Source organism: Chionomys nivalis, chromosome 16, assembly GCF_950005125.1.
Source record: "Chionomys nivalis chromosome 16, mChiNiv1.1, whole genome shotgun sequence".
In the NCBI taxonomy this organism is placed as follows: domain Eukaryota; kingdom Metazoa; phylum Chordata; class Mammalia; order Rodentia; family Cricetidae; genus Chionomys; species Chionomys nivalis.
This window is the reverse complement of record NC_080101.1, coordinates 21888652-21908032: the sequence shown is the minus strand read 5'-3', so window position 1 is coordinate 21908032 and position 19381 is coordinate 21888652. Positions and strand designations below refer to the sequence as shown.

Below are 19381 nucleotides of genomic sequence, written 5' to 3'. Positions count from 1 at the left end.
GAGCCATAAACCTCTCCTGCAGTTTTGGGGGTGAAGGACTGTAAGGCTTCAGTCTACTTAATTGTGTGTTACAGAGAGGAGGGCTGTAGGAGCATGGAGAGGAGCAGTAGGCAGGCCGGAGACCACACAGTCTTTTTTAACTATCTGTTACAGAGATACGGAGGATAGAGGCGAGGAGTGTGAAGGCTTCAATGGGTGGGTTGGGACTTGGTCTCTTTGAGTGAACAGAGACTGAAAGTGGCAGGCCATGATGTAACATATACAACAAAACATTGCGCTAATGTCACTGTTAGCTATTAAACAAATGTTTAACTTATTCCCCCCCACCACCACCACCCAATTTCTTTTTACAGTCACTCTGCTTAGAGAAAGGCCTTTCGGAGCATTTTTAAAAGTCTTCTATAGTCCTGGACTTAATCTTCCTAGCCTAACTTAGTGGTACCCATGAAATTAATTGCTGAAGTTCTAGAACAGTCGACCCACATAATAACTTGCAGTTTGGACTTGTTTACTCATGGTGACGATTAACTTTGCTCTCCTGCTGCAATGCTGGTAAATGATCAAAGGCTTGATTAGGCTAAAGTTCAACATACTGTAAAGACTATGTAAAGACCATGAGAGCAGCACCAACAATACCCATGACCTCCTTCCATGAAGTCCATCCTGTCAAACTGTCCCTTTTTACTGGCCATTGTGAGTGGTGGGTCTGGGTAGGACCCATTTAATCCTTCCATGGCAAAGTGATATTCCTCCTCTCCTGCCCCTTCCACACTATGGTCTTTTGTACTTTGGCAAAACCGCCTTTGTGTCAAACAGGAACAGAAAGTAGAAATAAAAATAAAGAGAACACCAGGACAGGAACCAAAAGCTACGGAGAAACCCTGTCTCGAAAAATCCAATAAAATAAAATAATAAAATAAAATAAAATAAAATAAAGAGAACACCACATATCAGAAACAACAAACAACAACAAAAAGAAAGAAAGAAAGAAAGAAAGAAAGAAAGAAAGAAAGAAAGAAAGAAAGAAAGGAAGAAAGGAAGGAAGAAAGAAAGACAGGAGCATGAATTAATTTAACTTAAAACATAATAAACTAACAAATACATTTGAAAAGATTTGACCAATAAGTGAATCAAAGTCATCATTTGAAAAGATAAGTAAGATAGGGAAATATCTGTGTAAGTCAGACTGGGAGAAAACAGAAAACAGATAAATAGCAATCTATGTAAAAATGAAATATGAAGAAAGAATGTTCTAGAGAACAAATGAAATTCTGTAGAAATACAAATAGTGGCATTGGCTCCAAAAGAAACCTGAGCATCCTTGTTAATCAAGGCAAGAATTTCATCTATTCAAACTAAATGAACATACAAAAGTAATGACTAATGAATGAGACTCACCAGACCAGGAGAACGGAAGAGGAAAGCATCATGAAACCATAGAGGAACTCACTATGAAAACCAGAAGAGCTGACTCTGAGGAGCTGAGAGCTATCTGCCAGACACTGCTGTAATCAGACATTTCTCTCCCACTCGCCTGTTCCTAAATACCTGGTGACAGCTTCCCAAATAATTGACTCGGAGACTTAACATTACTTATAAATGCTCAGTTGATAGCTCAGGCTTATTACTAGATAACTCCTTCATTTTAAGTTACCCCCCCTCCCATATTCTTATCTATGCGCTTCCACTTAGTGGTACCTTTATTAGCATGACACACTCATCTCCTGCTTCCTTTGTATCTGGCAGGCGACTCCTGACTCCACCTTACTCCTTCCCATCAACCTTAATTTGGTTGCCCTGCCTCTACTTCCTGCCTGGCTGCAGGACAATCAAAATGTTATTAAACCAACTTGAGTGACAAATCTTTGCGGTGTATAAGAAGATCCCATAGCACACTGCTCTAAAGGCCTTGTTTGCATTAACTCACTCAGTTTCAATAAGTGTTGCAATGGCTCTTGATTAAATTTAATTGTATTCTTAATTAAAAATGGTAATATATACCTAGAATAAAGAGAAGCATCCTACTTTTTTTAAAAAAGCTATCTACTTGATATCTACAGCAAGCATTATGCTTGACATGCTAGAATGTTCATTACAAACAACATAAATCCAACTTAAAACAGCTTAAGTGAGAATGTACTAGAAAGAAGTTGGCAGTTTTAGAGACTTCATTTTGGATTGGAAATGCCTAGATCAAATGAATCCTTAACTGGATATATATAAACAGTGTTTATCAGTTTGCAAAAATATCATAATTTCTGAATACCAATATATCCCAATATATAAACTAAAATTTAATCTATAAAATTTCAAACAACATGCAAACCTGTCAGAAACACCTCAGATGCATATGTGTCCTGGTCTTTGTCTCATTTTCTTCCAGTTGAATGGGAATAAATGTGATGTAAGGAATACTGCTCCCCATCCCTACCCTCCAATCCCTAACTAATGCTATATTCTCACACAAATTCCACCCTCTTCTCTGACTCACTTCCTGAACCCTACCTGGGCATGGTCACTCCTTTGCTTAGAGTTTGCTTCCAAATGTAGAAAGGTGTTGCCTGAAGAACTTCTGGATCTCTCTCCATGAGTGTTCCTGGGCTGCTGCATGAGCAGTGGAATCTCCTCCCCAAAACAATGGGTTAGCTGAGTCAAAGGTCCAGGATGCAAAGCAACAGGGAGAATAGGGTGGCTCTATGAGGTGACCTGCCCCAGGGTATGCCAGCATTCTTCCATTGCTTCTCCCATGGCTCTGGAGCTGGTCCATAGCCCCTTGTGCATATGCCTTGCTATCCAAGCATTCATCATTCTCTCCTACAATGAAGAGGATCCACCCTCGGGCTTTTTCCACAGGAAGTATACTCTGTGGGTTCAACCTATTTATGGGATCACCTATAACGGGACGGAATGGTATAGCCCCTGAAGCATGAATTTGGATGTGCTCCAGAACCCATTGGCTGGGTGGCACAACAAGATCCCGATACCTTAGTGGAAAGCCTAAGATGGCATTGGGCCCATTGATACAGACAGTGGCAACCACCTGTTTCAGATAGCAGGCCATGGCCAGCCCAATCTCTGCACCTTTGCACACGGAGATCACACCAATTCCTGGTTGTTGGATCTTGAACACAAAGCAAAAAGAAATCAGGTTACATGTTGTCCTCTCAAAAGAAGCTCTCCTGAAGGAAGGCCGGGTAGTCAAAACAATACAATTCTGGCACTTGGGTTTTTTAACTAGTAAGATCCAGAGACTACTATCTATTTAATAATACCTACTCAGAGCTTATTATTTTGTGGGAGCAATTGTATCACTTACCTTGGAATAATCAAAACAAAACCTCATCAGAGTTCTAGAGATGGAGAGTTGTGGCACAGTCCTATAATCTCAATACCAGGGAAACTGAAATAAGAGGTTTTTGAGTTCCAATCCTGCCCAGGCTACATAGGGAGACTTTGACAAAAGATAAATAAACATTTTCACACCTGGAAAAGTGAGTGTCTGGGTCCCTTGCTGGAGGACCTTACTCTCTAGGCCCTAGCCCCAGTGCCCCACTCCCACCCACTGAAGCCTCAAAATCCTGGAAGCAACCTCCCCACACTCTAACCCCTCCCATGGCATCTGTGACCACCAGAGCCTTGACCCCACCTACACCTGAAGGAGTCCCAGAGTTATATCAGTGACATTCAGAAGCCCACCTGCACCCATTGGAAGGAGAGATGGATAGAAGACAGTGTAAGAACACATTCAATAACATAAAGAGCAATATTGCACCAACAGGAACTAGTGGTTCTACATTAGCAAGACCCAAGCATCCCAACAAAGGTGAAGCAGAAGAAAGTGACCTTAAAAATAATTTTATGAAGATGATAGAGGCCCTTTAAAAGGAAATGAAAAATTCCCTTAAAGAAGTGGAGGAAAAGAAAAGCAAAAAATTCGAAGAAATCAAAAAATCCTGCAAAGGAAGCAAAAAAAAAAAAAAAAAAAACAAGCAAAGAAAATGGTTTAAGACTTGAAAACTGAAATAGAGGCAATTAAAAAAAAAACACAAGCTGTGGGAATTCTGGAAATGTAAAATCTGGGTAAATAATCAGAAACTACAGATGCAAGTATAACCAACAGAATACAAGAGATGGAAGAGAGAATTTCAGGTGTTGAAGATACTATAGAGGAAATATATTCATCTGTCAAAGAAAATGTTAAATCCAACAAATTCTTAACACAAAATATCCAAGAAAACTGGGATAACCATGAAACGACCAAACCTAAGAATAACAGGGATAGAAGAATGAGAAGTCCAGCTCAAAGACACAGAAAATATGTCCAACAAAATCATAGAAGAAAATTTTCTCAACCTAAAGAAGGACACACCTATGGAAGTCCAAGAAGCTTACAGAAAATACACTGGACCAAAAAAAAAAAATCCCCTCACCACATAATAATCAAAACACAAAACATACAGAAAAAAGAAAGAATATTGAGAGCTGCAAAGGAAAAAGGTCAAGTAACATATAAAGGCAGACCTAACAGAATTGCATCCGACTTTTCAATAGAAACTCTGAAAGCCAGAAGGTCCTAGATAGATGTTCTGCGGATACTAAGAGATCACAGATGCCAGCCCAGACTACTATATCTATATCCAGCAAAACTTTCAATCACCATAGACAGAGAAAACAAGATATTCTATGACAAAACCAGATTTAAACAATATCTATCCACAAATCTAGCCTTACAGAAAGTACTAGGAAGTTAGCTACACCTTCAAAAACACAAGCAATAGATAATCCAACAGAAGCAAAACGCAAAGAAGGGAAACACATGCACAATACCAATAACAACAATAAAACTCAGAATAACAGAAACTAACCATCACTGGTCATTAATATCTCTTAATATCAACAGTCTCAATTCATCTATAGAAAAATGGATGACAGAATGGATACAAAAACAAGATCTATCCTTCTGCTGCATACAAGAAACACACCTCAACTTCAAAGACAGACATTACCTCAGAGTAAAGGGTTGGGAAAAGATTTTATAATCAAATGGACCTAAAAAACAAGCTGGTATAACTATCCTAATATACAACAAAATATACTTCAAAATAAAATTAATCAAAAGAGATAAAGAAGGACAACTCATATACATCACAGGGGAAAATCCATCAAGATGTAGTCCCAATTCTTAATATTTATGCCCCAAATATAATGTCACCCACATTTGTAAAAGAAGCATTACTAAAGCTTAAATCACACATCAAACCACACACACTAGTAGTGAGAGACCTCAATAACTCTCTCTTACCACTGGAAATAAAGGAACTAACAGAAGTTATAACTCAAATAGGTTTAACAGACATCTATAGAACATCCCACCAACAACAAAAGAATATGCCTTCTTCTCAACAACTCATGGAACCTTCTCAAAAATTGACCACATACTCAGTAACAAAGCAAACACCAACAGATAAAAAAAAATGGAATAATCCCCTGTATTTTATCGGATCACCATGGCTTAAAGTTAGAATTCAAAAACAACACTAATTGCAGAAAGTTCACAAAGTCATGGAAATTGAACAATACTCAATTGAATTATCCCTGGGTCAAGGAAGAAATAAGGAAAGAAATTAAAGATTTCCTAAAATTCAATGAAAATGAAAGCATAACATATTCAAACTTATGGGACACTTTGAAAGTAGTGCTAAAAGGAGGTTCATAACACTAAGTGCCTACATAAAGAACCTGCAGAACTCTCACACTAGTGATTTAACAGGATACCTGAAATCTCTAGAACAAAAAGAAGTAAACTCAGCCAGGAGGAGTAGATGTCAGTAAATAATGAAATTGAGAGCTAAAATCAATTAGATTTTAGAAACAAAGAAATTTAGAAATTAGAAACAAAGAAAATTATACAAGAAGCTGATTAGACAAAGAGTTGTATCTTCAAGAAAATCAACAAGATAGACAAACCTTTATCCAACTTTTATCCAAACTAACCAAAAGGCAGAGAGAGAATATCCAAATTAACAAAATAAGAAATGAAAAGGGGGACATAACAACAGATACTGAGGATATCCAGAGAATTATCAGTTCATACTTCAAAAACCTGTACTCCACAAAATTGGAAAATTTAAAGAAAATGGACAATTTTCTGGATGGGTACCACATACCAAAATTAAATCAACACCAGATAATCAATATAAATAGACCTTTAACCGCTAAGAAAATAGAAGCACTCATCAAAAGTCTCCCAACCAAAACAAAGTACATGACCAGGTAGTTTCAGCACAGAATTCTACCAAAATTTCAAAGAAGAGTTAATATCTATACTCCTCAAATTGTTCCACACAATAGAAACAGAAGGGACATTGCCAAATTCTTTTTACAAGGCTACAGTTACCTTGATACCCAAACCACACAATGATGCAACCAAGAAAGAGAATTCCAGACCAGTCTCCCTCATCAACATTGATGCAAAAACACTCAATACAACACTGGCAAACAAAATTCAAGAATACATCAGAAAAATCATCCACCATGATAAGTAGGCTTCATCCCACAGATGCAGGGATGGTCCAACATATGAAAATCTGTCAATGTGATTCACCATATAAACAAACTGAAAGAAGAAAAACCATGATCATCTCATTAGATGCTGAAAAAGCCTTTGACAAAATTCAACACTCCTTGATAAAGTTCTTGGAGATGTCAGGGATACAAGGAACATATCTAAACATAATAAAGGCAATAAATAGCAAGCCAACAGCCAACAATAAACTAAAAGGAGAGAAACTCAAAGTGATTCCAGTAAAATCAGGAACAAGACAAGGCTGTTCACTTTCTCTATATCTATTCATTATAGTACTCAAAGTTCCAGCTAGAGCAATAAGACAACAAAAGGAGATCAAGGGGATACAAATTAGAAAGGAAGAAGTCAAGCTTTCACTATTTGAAGATGATATGATAGTATACATAAGTGACCCAAAAGATTCTACCAGAGAACTCCTACAGCTTCAGTGATATGGCAACATATAAGATAAACTCAAAATAAATCAGTAGCCCTCCTGTATACAAAGGATAAGTGGTCTGAGAAAGAAATCAGAGAAACATCACCCTTCATAATAGCCACAAACAACATATAATTCCTTGGGGTTACTCTAACCAAAGAAGTGAAAGACCTGTATGACAGAACTTTAAGTCTCTAAAGAAAGAAATTGAAAAAGATATCAGAAAATGGAAAGATCTCCCATGATCTTGGATAGGTAGGATCAACATGGTAAAAATGGCAATCTTACCAAAAGCAATCTAGATTCAATGCAATGCCCATCAAAACCACAGCACAATTCTTCACAGACCTTGAAAGAACAAATCTCAACTTCATAAAAAAAAAAAAAAGGATAGCCAAAACAATCCATAGCTAGAGTATGGGAGAGAGAGGTATGGGCAAAGGGGACAGGTGTGGGGGAAGAACATGAGGTATCAGGAAGGTTGACTTGGGGAAGACAGAGAGGGAGAACAATGAAAGAGATAACTTGATTGAGGAAGCCATTATTGGATTAGCCAGAACCTGGCATCTGAAATTCTCAAGAATTCACAAGATGACCCCAACTAAGAATCTAAGCAATAGTGGAGAGGGTGCCTGAATTGGCCTTTCCCTGTAACCAGATTGATGACTATTTTGTCATCATAAAATCTTCATCCAGCACCTGATAGAAGCAGAAACAGAGATCCACAGCTAAGCACTGGGCTGAACTCCTAGAGTCCAGTTGTAGAGAGAGATAACATTAGAAAGAAAAAAAAAGATGTTTGGAACTGGGAAGACAGCTCAGTGACAGAGTCCTTGCTGTAGAAGACCCAAGTGTAATCACCAGGACCCATGTTTAAAAAACAGGCAGGGGTAGTGTTGCCCTGTTGTAATATCAAACAATAGGAATTTGCAAACAATGCAAATCCCAGGAGCTCACTGGTCAGTTAGCCTCTGCTTGGTCAGTATCAGGTCACTAAGAAGCCCTGCCGTAAAAAACAAAAAGGATGTTTAAAGAAAAAAAAAGGAAGAGCATAAAATTTGACTTCTGGTCTCCATGCACCCAATACACACACACACACACACACACATGTCTCTGTGCATGCAAACACACAGGGGTGTAGTATATTGCTAGGTTCTTTCAAATATTTGATAAGTAAAATTCTTATGTTAATATTAGTGTACAGCTACAAAGGTTACCATATATGACTGGCCTTATTAATCTAAGAGCTAACCCTGAAGGCATTGAAGGTAGACAGAGAAAAGGCTGAAATATTCAGTTCAAGAGAACAAGGCTGATGTCCTAAAAGGAAGTCTTTCTCTCAGTCTGGTGGACTGGACATGCAGCAGAAAGAAATTTGACAGATGAGTGAGGCAGATAGAACATTTTGGGAAGACAGCAAAACCAGAAAATGCTGTCCTCTCCTTGAGCAGCCAGGCTGTCCTTGTCCATAGTTAGAGTGAACAGAAAGAGAGCTAGGGAGTCAAAAAAAAACTTGATAGTTGGAGCAAAGACACTGTCAGACTGTATCACTTTCTGGCATCAGAGTCTTGATACATTTCATCTGAGTAAGCTTTCAGAGAAGGAGGAGGAGGAAGAAGAGGAGGAGGTAGTGGTGGTGGTGGAGGAGGAGGAGGATGAAGAAGAAGAAAAGGAGAAGAAGGAGGAGAAAAAAAGGAGGAGGAGGAGGAGGAGAAAAGAAGAAGGAGGAGGAGGAGGGGAGGAGGAGAAAAGAAGAAGGAGGAGGAAGAGGAGAAGAGGAGGAGGAGGGGAGGAGGAGAAGAAGAAAAGAAGGAGGAAGAGAAGAAGAGGAGGAGGAGGAGAAGGGGGAGGAGGAGGAGGAGGGGAGGAAGAGGAAGAGGAAGAAGAAGAAGGAGGAGGAGGAGGAGGAGCACTGCTGTTACAGATGTTCAGATGCCCTAATCTGAAAAGCATGGAGCCATAGTGTTTCGGGTCTGGAGTTTTCAGACTTTGAAATATTTGCACAGACTCTATTGGCAGATAAGCTTCACTGTGGAAATCTAAAATCCACACAGTAGTCCAAAATAACTTTTTGAGATTTGTGTTGATGTTCACATGTTTTAAATTTCAGATTTGATTCTTAAGTTAAGAATGCTCAACCTTGGTATTTAGGCTATGAAGCTACTGTGGAATGTTAGATGGGATGGTGCATATCAAATATTACTAGTGAGTGTAGTGCTTAATAGTCACTGAGCAAACGCAAGGGTAAGGGCTGTGCCTTTATTATTTTACCTTTGTTAGCTTGGACAGATGTATCTAATATTTGAGTTAACATTGTTTATCTACAAAATGATAGATAATATTAAATTAAGTAGTATCTCAACTCTCTATTCTATGACTACCATATGGTATCTACATTTCTGTGTCTCTTCAGTCACTAGCACAAATATCAATACTTTGGGACCTTTCCAAGTGAACTAAGTCACAATTCCATTGGTATTTATTTCCTAGGAAAAGGTAGGTTACAAGGTGTATTTGTCTGTCCTCAAATTTTAATGTGTATAAGAACACAAAATGCTGACTATTAATTAGGGAATGAAATTTTGCCTTTCTATCAGATCTCGGGTGATGCCGAGGCCAGTGGACATGGCCTCCATTTCATTGCTGCAGAGATACTTAACCATGTTTTCTAAAAGGACCCCCTCCTTTCCAAATTTCTCTCCTGAGCCTAGCTCCTGTCATTGGTTACTTACTTTTGTCTACCCTCTCCCAGCTCTTAAAAATAACTGAAGAGCTAGGTCAGGAAATCGGGTTATTGCACCAAGTCAGCTTTGCTGCTGTTCTCTTGTGCTTCAACTCCAGTACTGAACTTCTGCATTAGTCTTAGTCTCAGATCCTTTAGTGTAACCTCCGCCAGCATCATATCACGTAGAGACTATCACTGATGTGTGAAAACATCAACATCAGGGTTCTGGATCAGTGGCAGATAGAACACTGAAGAGCCACTTATGAATGTATTACAAGAGCTTTAAATGTAACACGTCTTGGCTTTTCCCACTGAAGAGAATCACAATATGGGCTCTGTGTATTTATCGTCTTCTGTAAACAGGAATTACTAATCAGTCCGACTCTCCTATCATTCTTAAAATGTAAGCTGTGCTCTGCCCAAGGCTGTACTGATTAGACCAGACACTTCTGGGTTTGTCTATCCTATGATTTTATGAGATGAATCAAAAAAGTATTTTAACTACCTTGGGATGAGCAAGTAGGAAATCAGCAGCTTCTTCAAAATACTCCAAGTCGGTCTCCAGCAGTTTGTCGGGCAGGCCTTCATAGGCAAAGTATGCTAAAGCCAGCACTGCAAAGCCATGGGAAGCCAAAAGACTGGCACGGAATTCAATTAGACCTCCAATAATCCCGAACAAGTCAATAATTCCTGGGAAAGGACCTTCTCCTGGGAGAAAAAAGAAATAAGAAAATGGGATCAAAAGAGAGTTAAAAAAAAAAAAAAAAAAAAAGAGAGAGAGTTAAGTACAGCAGAAAAAGCAAAGGCATGAGTTGCATACAGGCACAAACTGGTACACACTCTCATACATGCTTATACATGCACACACACACACACACATCCACATGAAAGTGCATGTTTAATTCATCTGAATTGTTATTTCTATTGCAGCTTCTGAAACTGGGGTTGCAGATCCATATGGATTCATATAAGTGAATGTGGGAGAAATTTGACAATAAGAAATTATTTGAACATGCAGTGGCCAAAATTTAACTCAAAATGAAATGAGAAGTGGTCCCAAGGTGTTTCTACTGATGCCTGCCAGACTTCACTTTTCCCTGGTTCTGAAGGAACAGCAGGCATGCTTCTCTACATGTGCTGGAATAGCACTGGTACCAGATAGCTGCGGCCACAAACGCCAGGACTCAGAGTCAGGTTGATTGCTGTGTGTTAGGAACCACAGTGTTTTTACTACACACGCAGGGTTTTGTTCATATAGATACATAGTGGTTTAATGACAGAAAACAAGGACTTTTAATGTGTCCCTCCTGCCATTCTTCAGCTTGTGTCAAAGTAAAATATTCCTATTGTATATTGTTAGAATGTCTGATTTTTAAAATTGCTCTTTGACTTACTATCTTGAGTTTCATTAAAAACTCAATTAAGTGAACTTTGATTTAGAATAAGGATAGAATTTCGACAAGTTTTTAAATGCATTAAGCATATCTATGCCATTCTGCATATTGATGTGAAGCAGATTTCTTAACATTGACAACTATGAAAACAAAAATATTAGGTAGTCCTGGAAAACAATGACGATAATCTAACCATGCTCTATAGTCTCATATATTCAACCAAAGTTTAATTCTAGTCAAGCCCATTCATTCCATCAATGTGCAAATTTGCTTTCTTGTTTAATAAATGGTAAAATCATGTGTACACCAAAGAACTGTTTTCAAAATCATTTTCTATGCTTTATTATCGGTAACTGTCTGCTTTCTACACCCATTTCATATATTTATATACCCAGAGTCATGTTAAAATTACTACAGCAAGAAAGTGGTCACAAATAGAAAAAATATATCTTCTATAACAATGAAGATTATTCTTACCTGGAGGGAGAAAAAGGGCTCCGCGTATGCGACCTTCTTGGATCTGCTTCCGCTGAACCCCAGGACCTACAAACCAGCGCTGCACTATCTGACTGGCCTTGGGTCTAATTGTGGCTGAATCTTGCAAGCAAACAGAGTCATAGAGGTCCAGAGTGATACAAAATGGGCTGTTCATCACCTCTTTCTTCATCAGTCGCTGGAAAGGCCGCTTGGGCTTCAGAGACCAAAAGAGGCCCATTGGATGAATTCCTACATAGTCACCCCCCAAGGCCGCTGCCCGCTCCAGGTCCACCTCGCCAGCCTCATTGGCCTTGTAGAAGGCTCTGGATTGGAATAGATTCTCCTTCTCATCCTTCAGTGTTGCTTTGATGGTCACTATCTGCAATGGAGGCAGACCAGTTGCTCGGATGGACACGGGGTCATCCACAAGCGCATTTGAGGGGGTGATTATGAGCTGGATCATTGGCAAGCGGGTGAGTGGACCAAGCGGTACTTCGTCACTGCTGTGAGAGACAAAACTGAGTTAGAGACTTTTAAAAATCACACTTATTTACTCTCTCTCTCTCTCTCTCTCTCTCTCTCTCTCTCTCTCGTGTGTGTGTGTGTGTTTGCATGTGCATGCCTGGGTGCATATGCGGTCAGAGGACAAACCATGGGAGCCAGTTTTCTCCTTCCACCACGTGTGTCCCAGGGACCATACTCAGATTATCAGACTTGAAGGCAAGCACTGAGTCATGTTGCTACCTGGGAAGTTACACTTTCTAATAAAATAAAATTAAAAACATCTTGGGAAGACAAGGCAGGAATAAAGGAAAAAGAGGAAGAGTGCTTTTCAGATTTCTGTCCCTGCTAGGTGAACGTTTCTTTCCCACAATTGCCAGTTCCCAAGTAATCAGTCAGAGTCTTAATATTGATTATAAATGCTCGGCTGATAACTCAGGCTTGTTACCAGCTAACCCTTAAATTTAAATTAACCCGTATTTCTTATCTACTCTCTGCCACAGGGCTCATGGCTTGTTACCTCATTTTCTACACGTCCTGCTTCCTGAGCATCAGGCTGAAAACTCCTCAGTCTGCCCTTCTTCATGCCAGCATTCTCCTAGTCTGGCTCTCTAGCCCAACCTTTTTCTGTTCAGCTATTTGCTAATCAACTTCTTTATTTAACCAATCAGAGTGACATGTATTCACGCAGTTTAATGATTATTCCATAATGATTAGTCCTTGCAGCTTTGATTGGAAAAGTATGAAATTGTCCTCTTCCAAAAATGACCCAGACCTTGGGCATGAAACCAGTGTTCCACCCCTTAGGACTAACTAAGAGAGAAAATATTTACCTAAGTATTGTTTGGTTTATAGTCAAAGATAATGAAGCATACCTGCAGTCCCACTCTTTGAGAGGTAGAGGCGGGAGGATCAATACAAGTTTGAGGACAGCCTGGGCTACATAGCCAGTTCCAGGCTAGGTTGAGTGGTCACGTAGTAAGACCTTGGTTTTCTCTCTGTGTCTCTGTCTCTGTCTGTCTCTGTCTCTGTCTCTCTCTAATACACACACACAAATGTATATGTGTATATGTCTTAGGGTTTCTATGCTGTGAAGAGACATCATGACCATGGCAACTCTTATAAAAGAAAACATTTAGTGGGGGCCGGTAGACAGTTTCAGAATTTTAGTCCATTATCATCATGGTGGTACATAGTGACATGCAGGCAGACAAGGTGCTAGAGAAGGAACTGAGAGTTCTACATCTTGATCCACAGGCAACAGGAAGTGAACTGTGTACCATACTGAACATAACTTGAGTGAAGGGAACCTTAAAGCCCAGCCCACAATGACACATTTCCTCCAAGGCCATGCCTACTGCAACAAAGCCACACCTCCTAATAGTCCCGCTCCCTTTGAACTTATAGGGACCAGTTACATTCAAACTACCACACTAGTCTAACTTTGTATGAACTGAGAGTTCCTGGGTAGTATCAAACACACAGTGTGACTTAGACAACAAGAAATTCTGTTTATTTGTTGTTATGACCCTGTCTTTTAGTCTGTGCTAGGAATGGATAACAGTATTTTGCTGCCATCCACTTACCTTTGGTTTTATTGCCTTCAGGCCAGAATGGAACAGCTAATTGTGTTCACTATCCTCACTTTACTCTTTGGCTTTGGAGCCCATCTAAAGCCTCTGGTTCATGTTTAAGTTCACAATGAGTCACAAGTAGCAGGTCGATCTTTATCACTTGTTGAAAAGCCTGTTAGATTTTGGGTTTTGTTTGTTGGTTGATTGGTTGGCTTTTGAGATAGGATCTAATCAGTTCAGGAAGGTCTTAAACTCGTTGTGTAGCTAAGGCTTGCCTTATACTCCTGATCCTCTGGCCTCTACTATCTCCCAAGAAACTGAGGTTTTTGTTTTTTTTTTTTAAATATAGCAGTGGAAGGACTGTGCCTGAAACACCACACACACACACACACACACACACACACACACACACACACACACTTCTCTTAAAGAAGTAGGTTTTGCGATATTGTCCAGGCTAGCCTCATCTTACGAGTTGAAATAATTCTCTTTCCTTGGCTTCTCAAGTAGCTGAATATTACACCTGACTCTGAAAAAAATCATTTTTACTTACAAAGTAACATTTTCTCCTTGGCTATTTCCTATTTTACATTCTCTCCCCCAGAGAACTGGGCATCCAGGCTTTTCTTTGCTTCTGTGCTGACAGAGGTTTTTCTACTTACCAGTATAAACCTTTGCTTTGCATTTCCCACAAAATAAAACGAAGGACCTCTGGAGAGGAGGCATTTCCTGCTACACTTCCCTTAAAAGTGTTGCTGAATAACGGTTCGTACAGTGCCAAAGTCATGGACACTTGCTTTTGGACAAGCTTGTTTGTCCTTCCCCTTCTGAGCCTGCTAACTCCTTCCATGAGACTAGCCAGGACAATCACCTACCAGGCAGTCCTTTCTCCTTTGGCTATCTAACTCCGCTGGGAGCTAGAACAAGAAACGGAGGACGGTTTCTCCCCTGCAGCAGCATCACTGGATAATCTGGGGCCTTTCTCCTCTTCCTCTCAGTAGAGGACATTACATCTTTCCTGGGCTCATCAGCTTGCAGGACAAGTATGTATCAGCTCGGATTTGATCTTTCTAACTAGAGAACAGGAGAGGTTTGACTGGTTGTTGATTTAATATTTTACTTTGATTCTGAGGGCTGACTATTTTACCTACAGAGCCACAAGACATAGCGTTTTCTAATTTCATTGGGGTTTTTTTTTTTTAGGATGCCCTGAAAAATATCGAATGGTGTAGTGCACAGTATATCTAATGGAAAGTTTATATTTCAAATTGTTCTGATGACATCCCTTGATAATAAGGGAGCAAATTTACTGGAAGAAAAGCAAAGCTCCCTTTATTTTTGCCTCTGGTCTACCCCCAGAACATTGCTCAACGCCTATTCTTTGCTATTTTGGAATAGAATAATTCCTCTCCTGATAAAGCCCTGGAGAAATGGTTCTCATTTAGAAGGTTGAACAGGTAAATATAAAAGGAAAGAGACGCAAGGATACGGGTCTCAGAAGGCTATAGTCTGTTAATGTCTATCTTAGAGATATAGCTATTGTGTCTCAGCTATTGAGTGTTGATATTTTATCTTTTAATTTTTCTGGAGACACTATTAAATAATTTACTGATTCTGACTTACCAGGAATTACATATAATGGCCAATGTTCTCTTAGGACCACATTTCTACTGAGGTAAGTGGAAGGACTTAAATTATAGTGAAACGTTATATGTAGAAGTTGTCCTAAGAACTATGTGGTTTTGAAATAAGCAAATGTGTGACATAAACAGAGAAGGGCTTGTTGATCAGCCAACTGAGTATGCAGATGAATAGTGTCTCAGGTTTTCCAACCAACAAAGAATGCAAAGGTTCATGTGACTGGTAACCCTATAATCATAACACCTGGAAAGTGAGCTAAACAAAGGCACCTTCACAGGTGGGTAAGGCATAGTGTTTGTCGGTAAAGATGTGGTAGGAATTCAAGCCAATGTTCTAGGGTTTGTCTTTCTGCAAACGATTATCAGTTTGGCAGGCCTAACATATAATCAGGCCTATTTATTGTTCTTTCATTACTTAACACCCTCTTAGAGATCCAACAGACACACAAAAACATCCAGGATTAAAATACAAATACACACACACTAATACTTTATACACTTCAGATTCAACTAAGGGTCTGAAGAATGTTAGTCTTTCAAAAATATCGCTAGGGTTTCTGCAGGGGCTTTTAATATATGTGTGTAGGGCCGGGCGGTGGTGGTGCACGCCTTTAATCCCAGCACTCGGAAGGCAGAGGCAGGCGGATTTCTGTGAGTTCGAGACCAGCCTGGTCTACAAAGGGAGTTCCAGGACAGGCTCCAACGCTACAGAGAAACCCTGTCTCGAAAAACAAAACAAAACAAAACAAAAAAAAGTGTGTAGGGTGGCAGGGACATATTCAACTGATTGTGATGCTGGCATTCACAATGATAGACAGTGTCTAAGTAGCCCTGTTAGTGATTTCTCTATATGTCTCTCATCTGTCGGGGTCCGATGCTAGCACAGAGCCTCAATTATTTCTCCTGACCAGACCCCAACATAAACTATCTCTCTGGACTGGCATGGAGATATGGAAATAAAGACCCACGTGGTTTCATTGGGAGGGAGATTCTCAGAGATCCCTTATGATATCCTGAGTTCACACCCTGAAAATTTTCTCTTGTTTATTCTCCAAACAATCTTTATACCAAAACTTAACTTAGGGGACATACATTAGCATTCTGTCTCCTAGGTAACCAACCAGGTGTATGGCTTTCAGTCCCATCCACAACTACCTGTCTGCTGTGTACGCTAGCTGTCACATAGATTTGAATCAGCATCTCTATCAGGCATCCTCCAAATTACAAAGGAAGGAGCAAAACATCCGGACCTTTTGTTAGGTTAGTGAGAACCTGTCTGGAAGTTTACGAGATCCTTCTCAGGTGTGGCCTATGGCTTAATAGCCTGGCTGCCATACCATGTGGAGATATGGGCCTGCAATCCACTCTCTCTTATTAATTTTAATAAAGCCTGTGCTTCTGCAACAGGACAGAACTTGAGCAAAGACTTCTTCATTTACCCAAATTTTCCTGTCTTTGGAACAGGCATTCATATATGCAAGCTTCTGTCTTAGGCATCTGGGGAGAAGAAGCTTCAAACCCATCATTGATTGCTGATCTCTGTGAAGAAAAGATATTAATGGAGAGAGATACTTTGGGGCCCTGTATCTCAGAGCCATACTTTCTTGTCAGTATATATTATAATACTTTATGAATAATCATGCTCCCAAAGGCTATCATCTCCTATTTAAAGGAGAAGAGAATCACCTGAGTTGAGAATGCTTCTTCAGCTAGTTTAGTGCAGCTCTTAAATCTTTTACGTTGTATCAAAATCTAAAATTCTTAACATATGTATTAACTCCCAACATTTACAGGGTGTGTCAAACTTTTCTCGGCAGTTGACAGGTCAATATCATAATTCTCAGCACTGTTGGTCAGTACCAACTTTCCAAATATCTTTGTCAGTTCCATAATTCTCAGCATTGTTGTCAATACCAACATTTCCAAATCTCTTTAAGTCAGTACCATGATTCTCAGGATTATTGGTCACTACTAACTTTTCTCAACATCTTATATACAGTTACAAATATCAAGTCAATACCGGTAAAAGTACAATGGCAGTGCTGTTATCAAATACCAGTTCCAGTCTCTGAACAGCAGTTAAACCCTTAGTCTGCCCCCTTCTTAAGTGAAGGGGGGTTTTAGTCACTTCTTATTTTGAGTCTTTTTTTCCCTGAGGGGAAAACTTAGGTCTTAGTTCTTAGGTTCAATATTTAACCAAAATGAGTTCTGTGTCCTAGAAATCAAAAACATTCAAATGTTCAGCCTGCATCTTAGTTCCAAAGCAAACAGGATTCAAACTGCAGAAAATTGTCATCATTGCGGTCAGGTCATCTCACCAGGGCCTCTGGGTCTGTGTGTGTCCCAAGTGTCTGGAAGCAGTTCAGCGTCTGTTCCTCAGTGCAGTGTGGCACCCTGCAGTGTAGAGTGGTGGTAGCAGGTCCTGCGGTCAGGCATTCCTCTCTGTGGGGGCGGGGAAGACTGGATTATGGATTCTTCTCCAACTCCTCTATGGGGCGTTTGCAGCTATGATGTCATCAGGTCTGCCACTTCTTCACTGTAGATGCAGTCATATTATTCAGCTTTTATTTTCTTTCTATGAAAAAAAGAACATAAACGCATCCTCGACCCCAAATATATATAGGTTGGGTCTTTTTATAATTCATTGCAAGGGCTTTTTCACCTTGCCTTAGCAAAGGTCACCTTGGCGCCATCATGTCAGATATGTTTGTAGCACATCTGTCTGCAACGTTTATAAGTTGCTTTTAAGGAGCCATACCACACTCCACAATTCTTTTTATTATTAACCATATATGCAGTTCTTGCATTGGAAGAGCCATTTGTAAAATTTTTACATAATATCCTTTAAGGGATCTTTAGCTATAACATTAGCAAAATATAGTTGTACAAATTGCAGCAACAATCATCTGGGAAAGATTTTTTTTTTGACCTTTGAATTGAGTAAATATAATTGCCCAAGAATCACTATCTTAAAATTGTTAATTAATCTATTGCTTAGTATAAGAAACATTGATCACAGTCAATACTCTGTTAAACTATCTCTTAGATTCCATCATGCTCTTTTGTATTAGACAAGCTACTGTTTTAAATTAAGAGTTTAATATCCTAACTGGCAAAAATGAGAAGATGCAGCTGTAAAAAGCATTCTGTTTTTCATAAAACTGCAGTAGAATAAGTTTTGTACTTAATATGCACATTTGTTATAGAATCATAATTAATATACTGTACTTGCAGATTATTGTATACTCTACTCATCGGTCTATACTTTACTTGCTTGAGTACCTGTCTGTCAGCTTCTATAAGCTCTCTATTGGAAATTGGCTTATTGTTCCCTTTAAGAATCTTATTTTGTAGCTCAATATCTTCTAATAAGAAGGCTTTAACCATTGAATATCTAATTAAAAGTTTGTAAACTATTCTCCTCTTAAGTTGAAAGTGTGCCTAGCTGATAAAAAAATGGAAAAAGAAAACACATTCAACTAATGATCCTGACCTAATTAGACATCAACATGCAGAAGAATGAAAATAGATCCATATTTATCTCTCTCTATATATAGTTTATTCTATTAACTGAAATCCAAGTTAATTAAAGACCTCAACATAAAGCTAACCACATTGAACGTCACAGAAGAAAAATTTAGAAGTAAACACTTGAATGCATTGGTACATCTCAAACACAGCCTCAGTGGCACAGACATTAGGAGAAACAATTAATAAATGAGATCTCCTGAACTGAGAAGCTTCTGTATAGCAAAGGAAATAATCAACAAGACATAATATCAGCCTATAGAATGGGAATATATCTTTGTTAACCATTAATCCACACTAAAAACATACAAAGAACTCAGGAAGTTAGTCATCAAAAGAATAATTAATCCAATAAAAATATATGAAAACTGATAGATGAACTTAAAATGACTGAAAGAGACTCAAAAATGCTCTAATATAACCTCCTTAGCCACTAGAGAAATGCAATTCAAAAGAACTCTGAGATTCTACCTTATCCCTGTAAGAATGACCAAGATTAAAAACACTGCTGACAATTCATGCTTAAGAGAATGTAGTA

General features: G+C 39.1%; 1 protein-coding gene across 1 annotated transcript; it reads right to left on the bottom strand.

Moving 5' to 3' along the window:
* Positions 1 to 2527: 2527 nt before the first annotated feature.
* LOC130888226 (acyl-coenzyme A amino acid N-acyltransferase 2-like) lies at positions 2528 to 12063 on the bottom strand. The gene is made up of 3 exons (XM_057791162.1): positions 11601 to 12063; positions 10235 to 10437; positions 2528 to 3121 (listed from the first exon to the last, which is right to left on the bottom strand). Exons 1-3 carry the CDS (start codon positions 12061 to 12063, stop codon positions 2528 to 2530), a joined length of 1260 nt encoding a protein of 419 aa, XP_057647145.1.
* Between the last annotated feature and the right edge of the window lie 7318 nt (positions 12064 to 19381).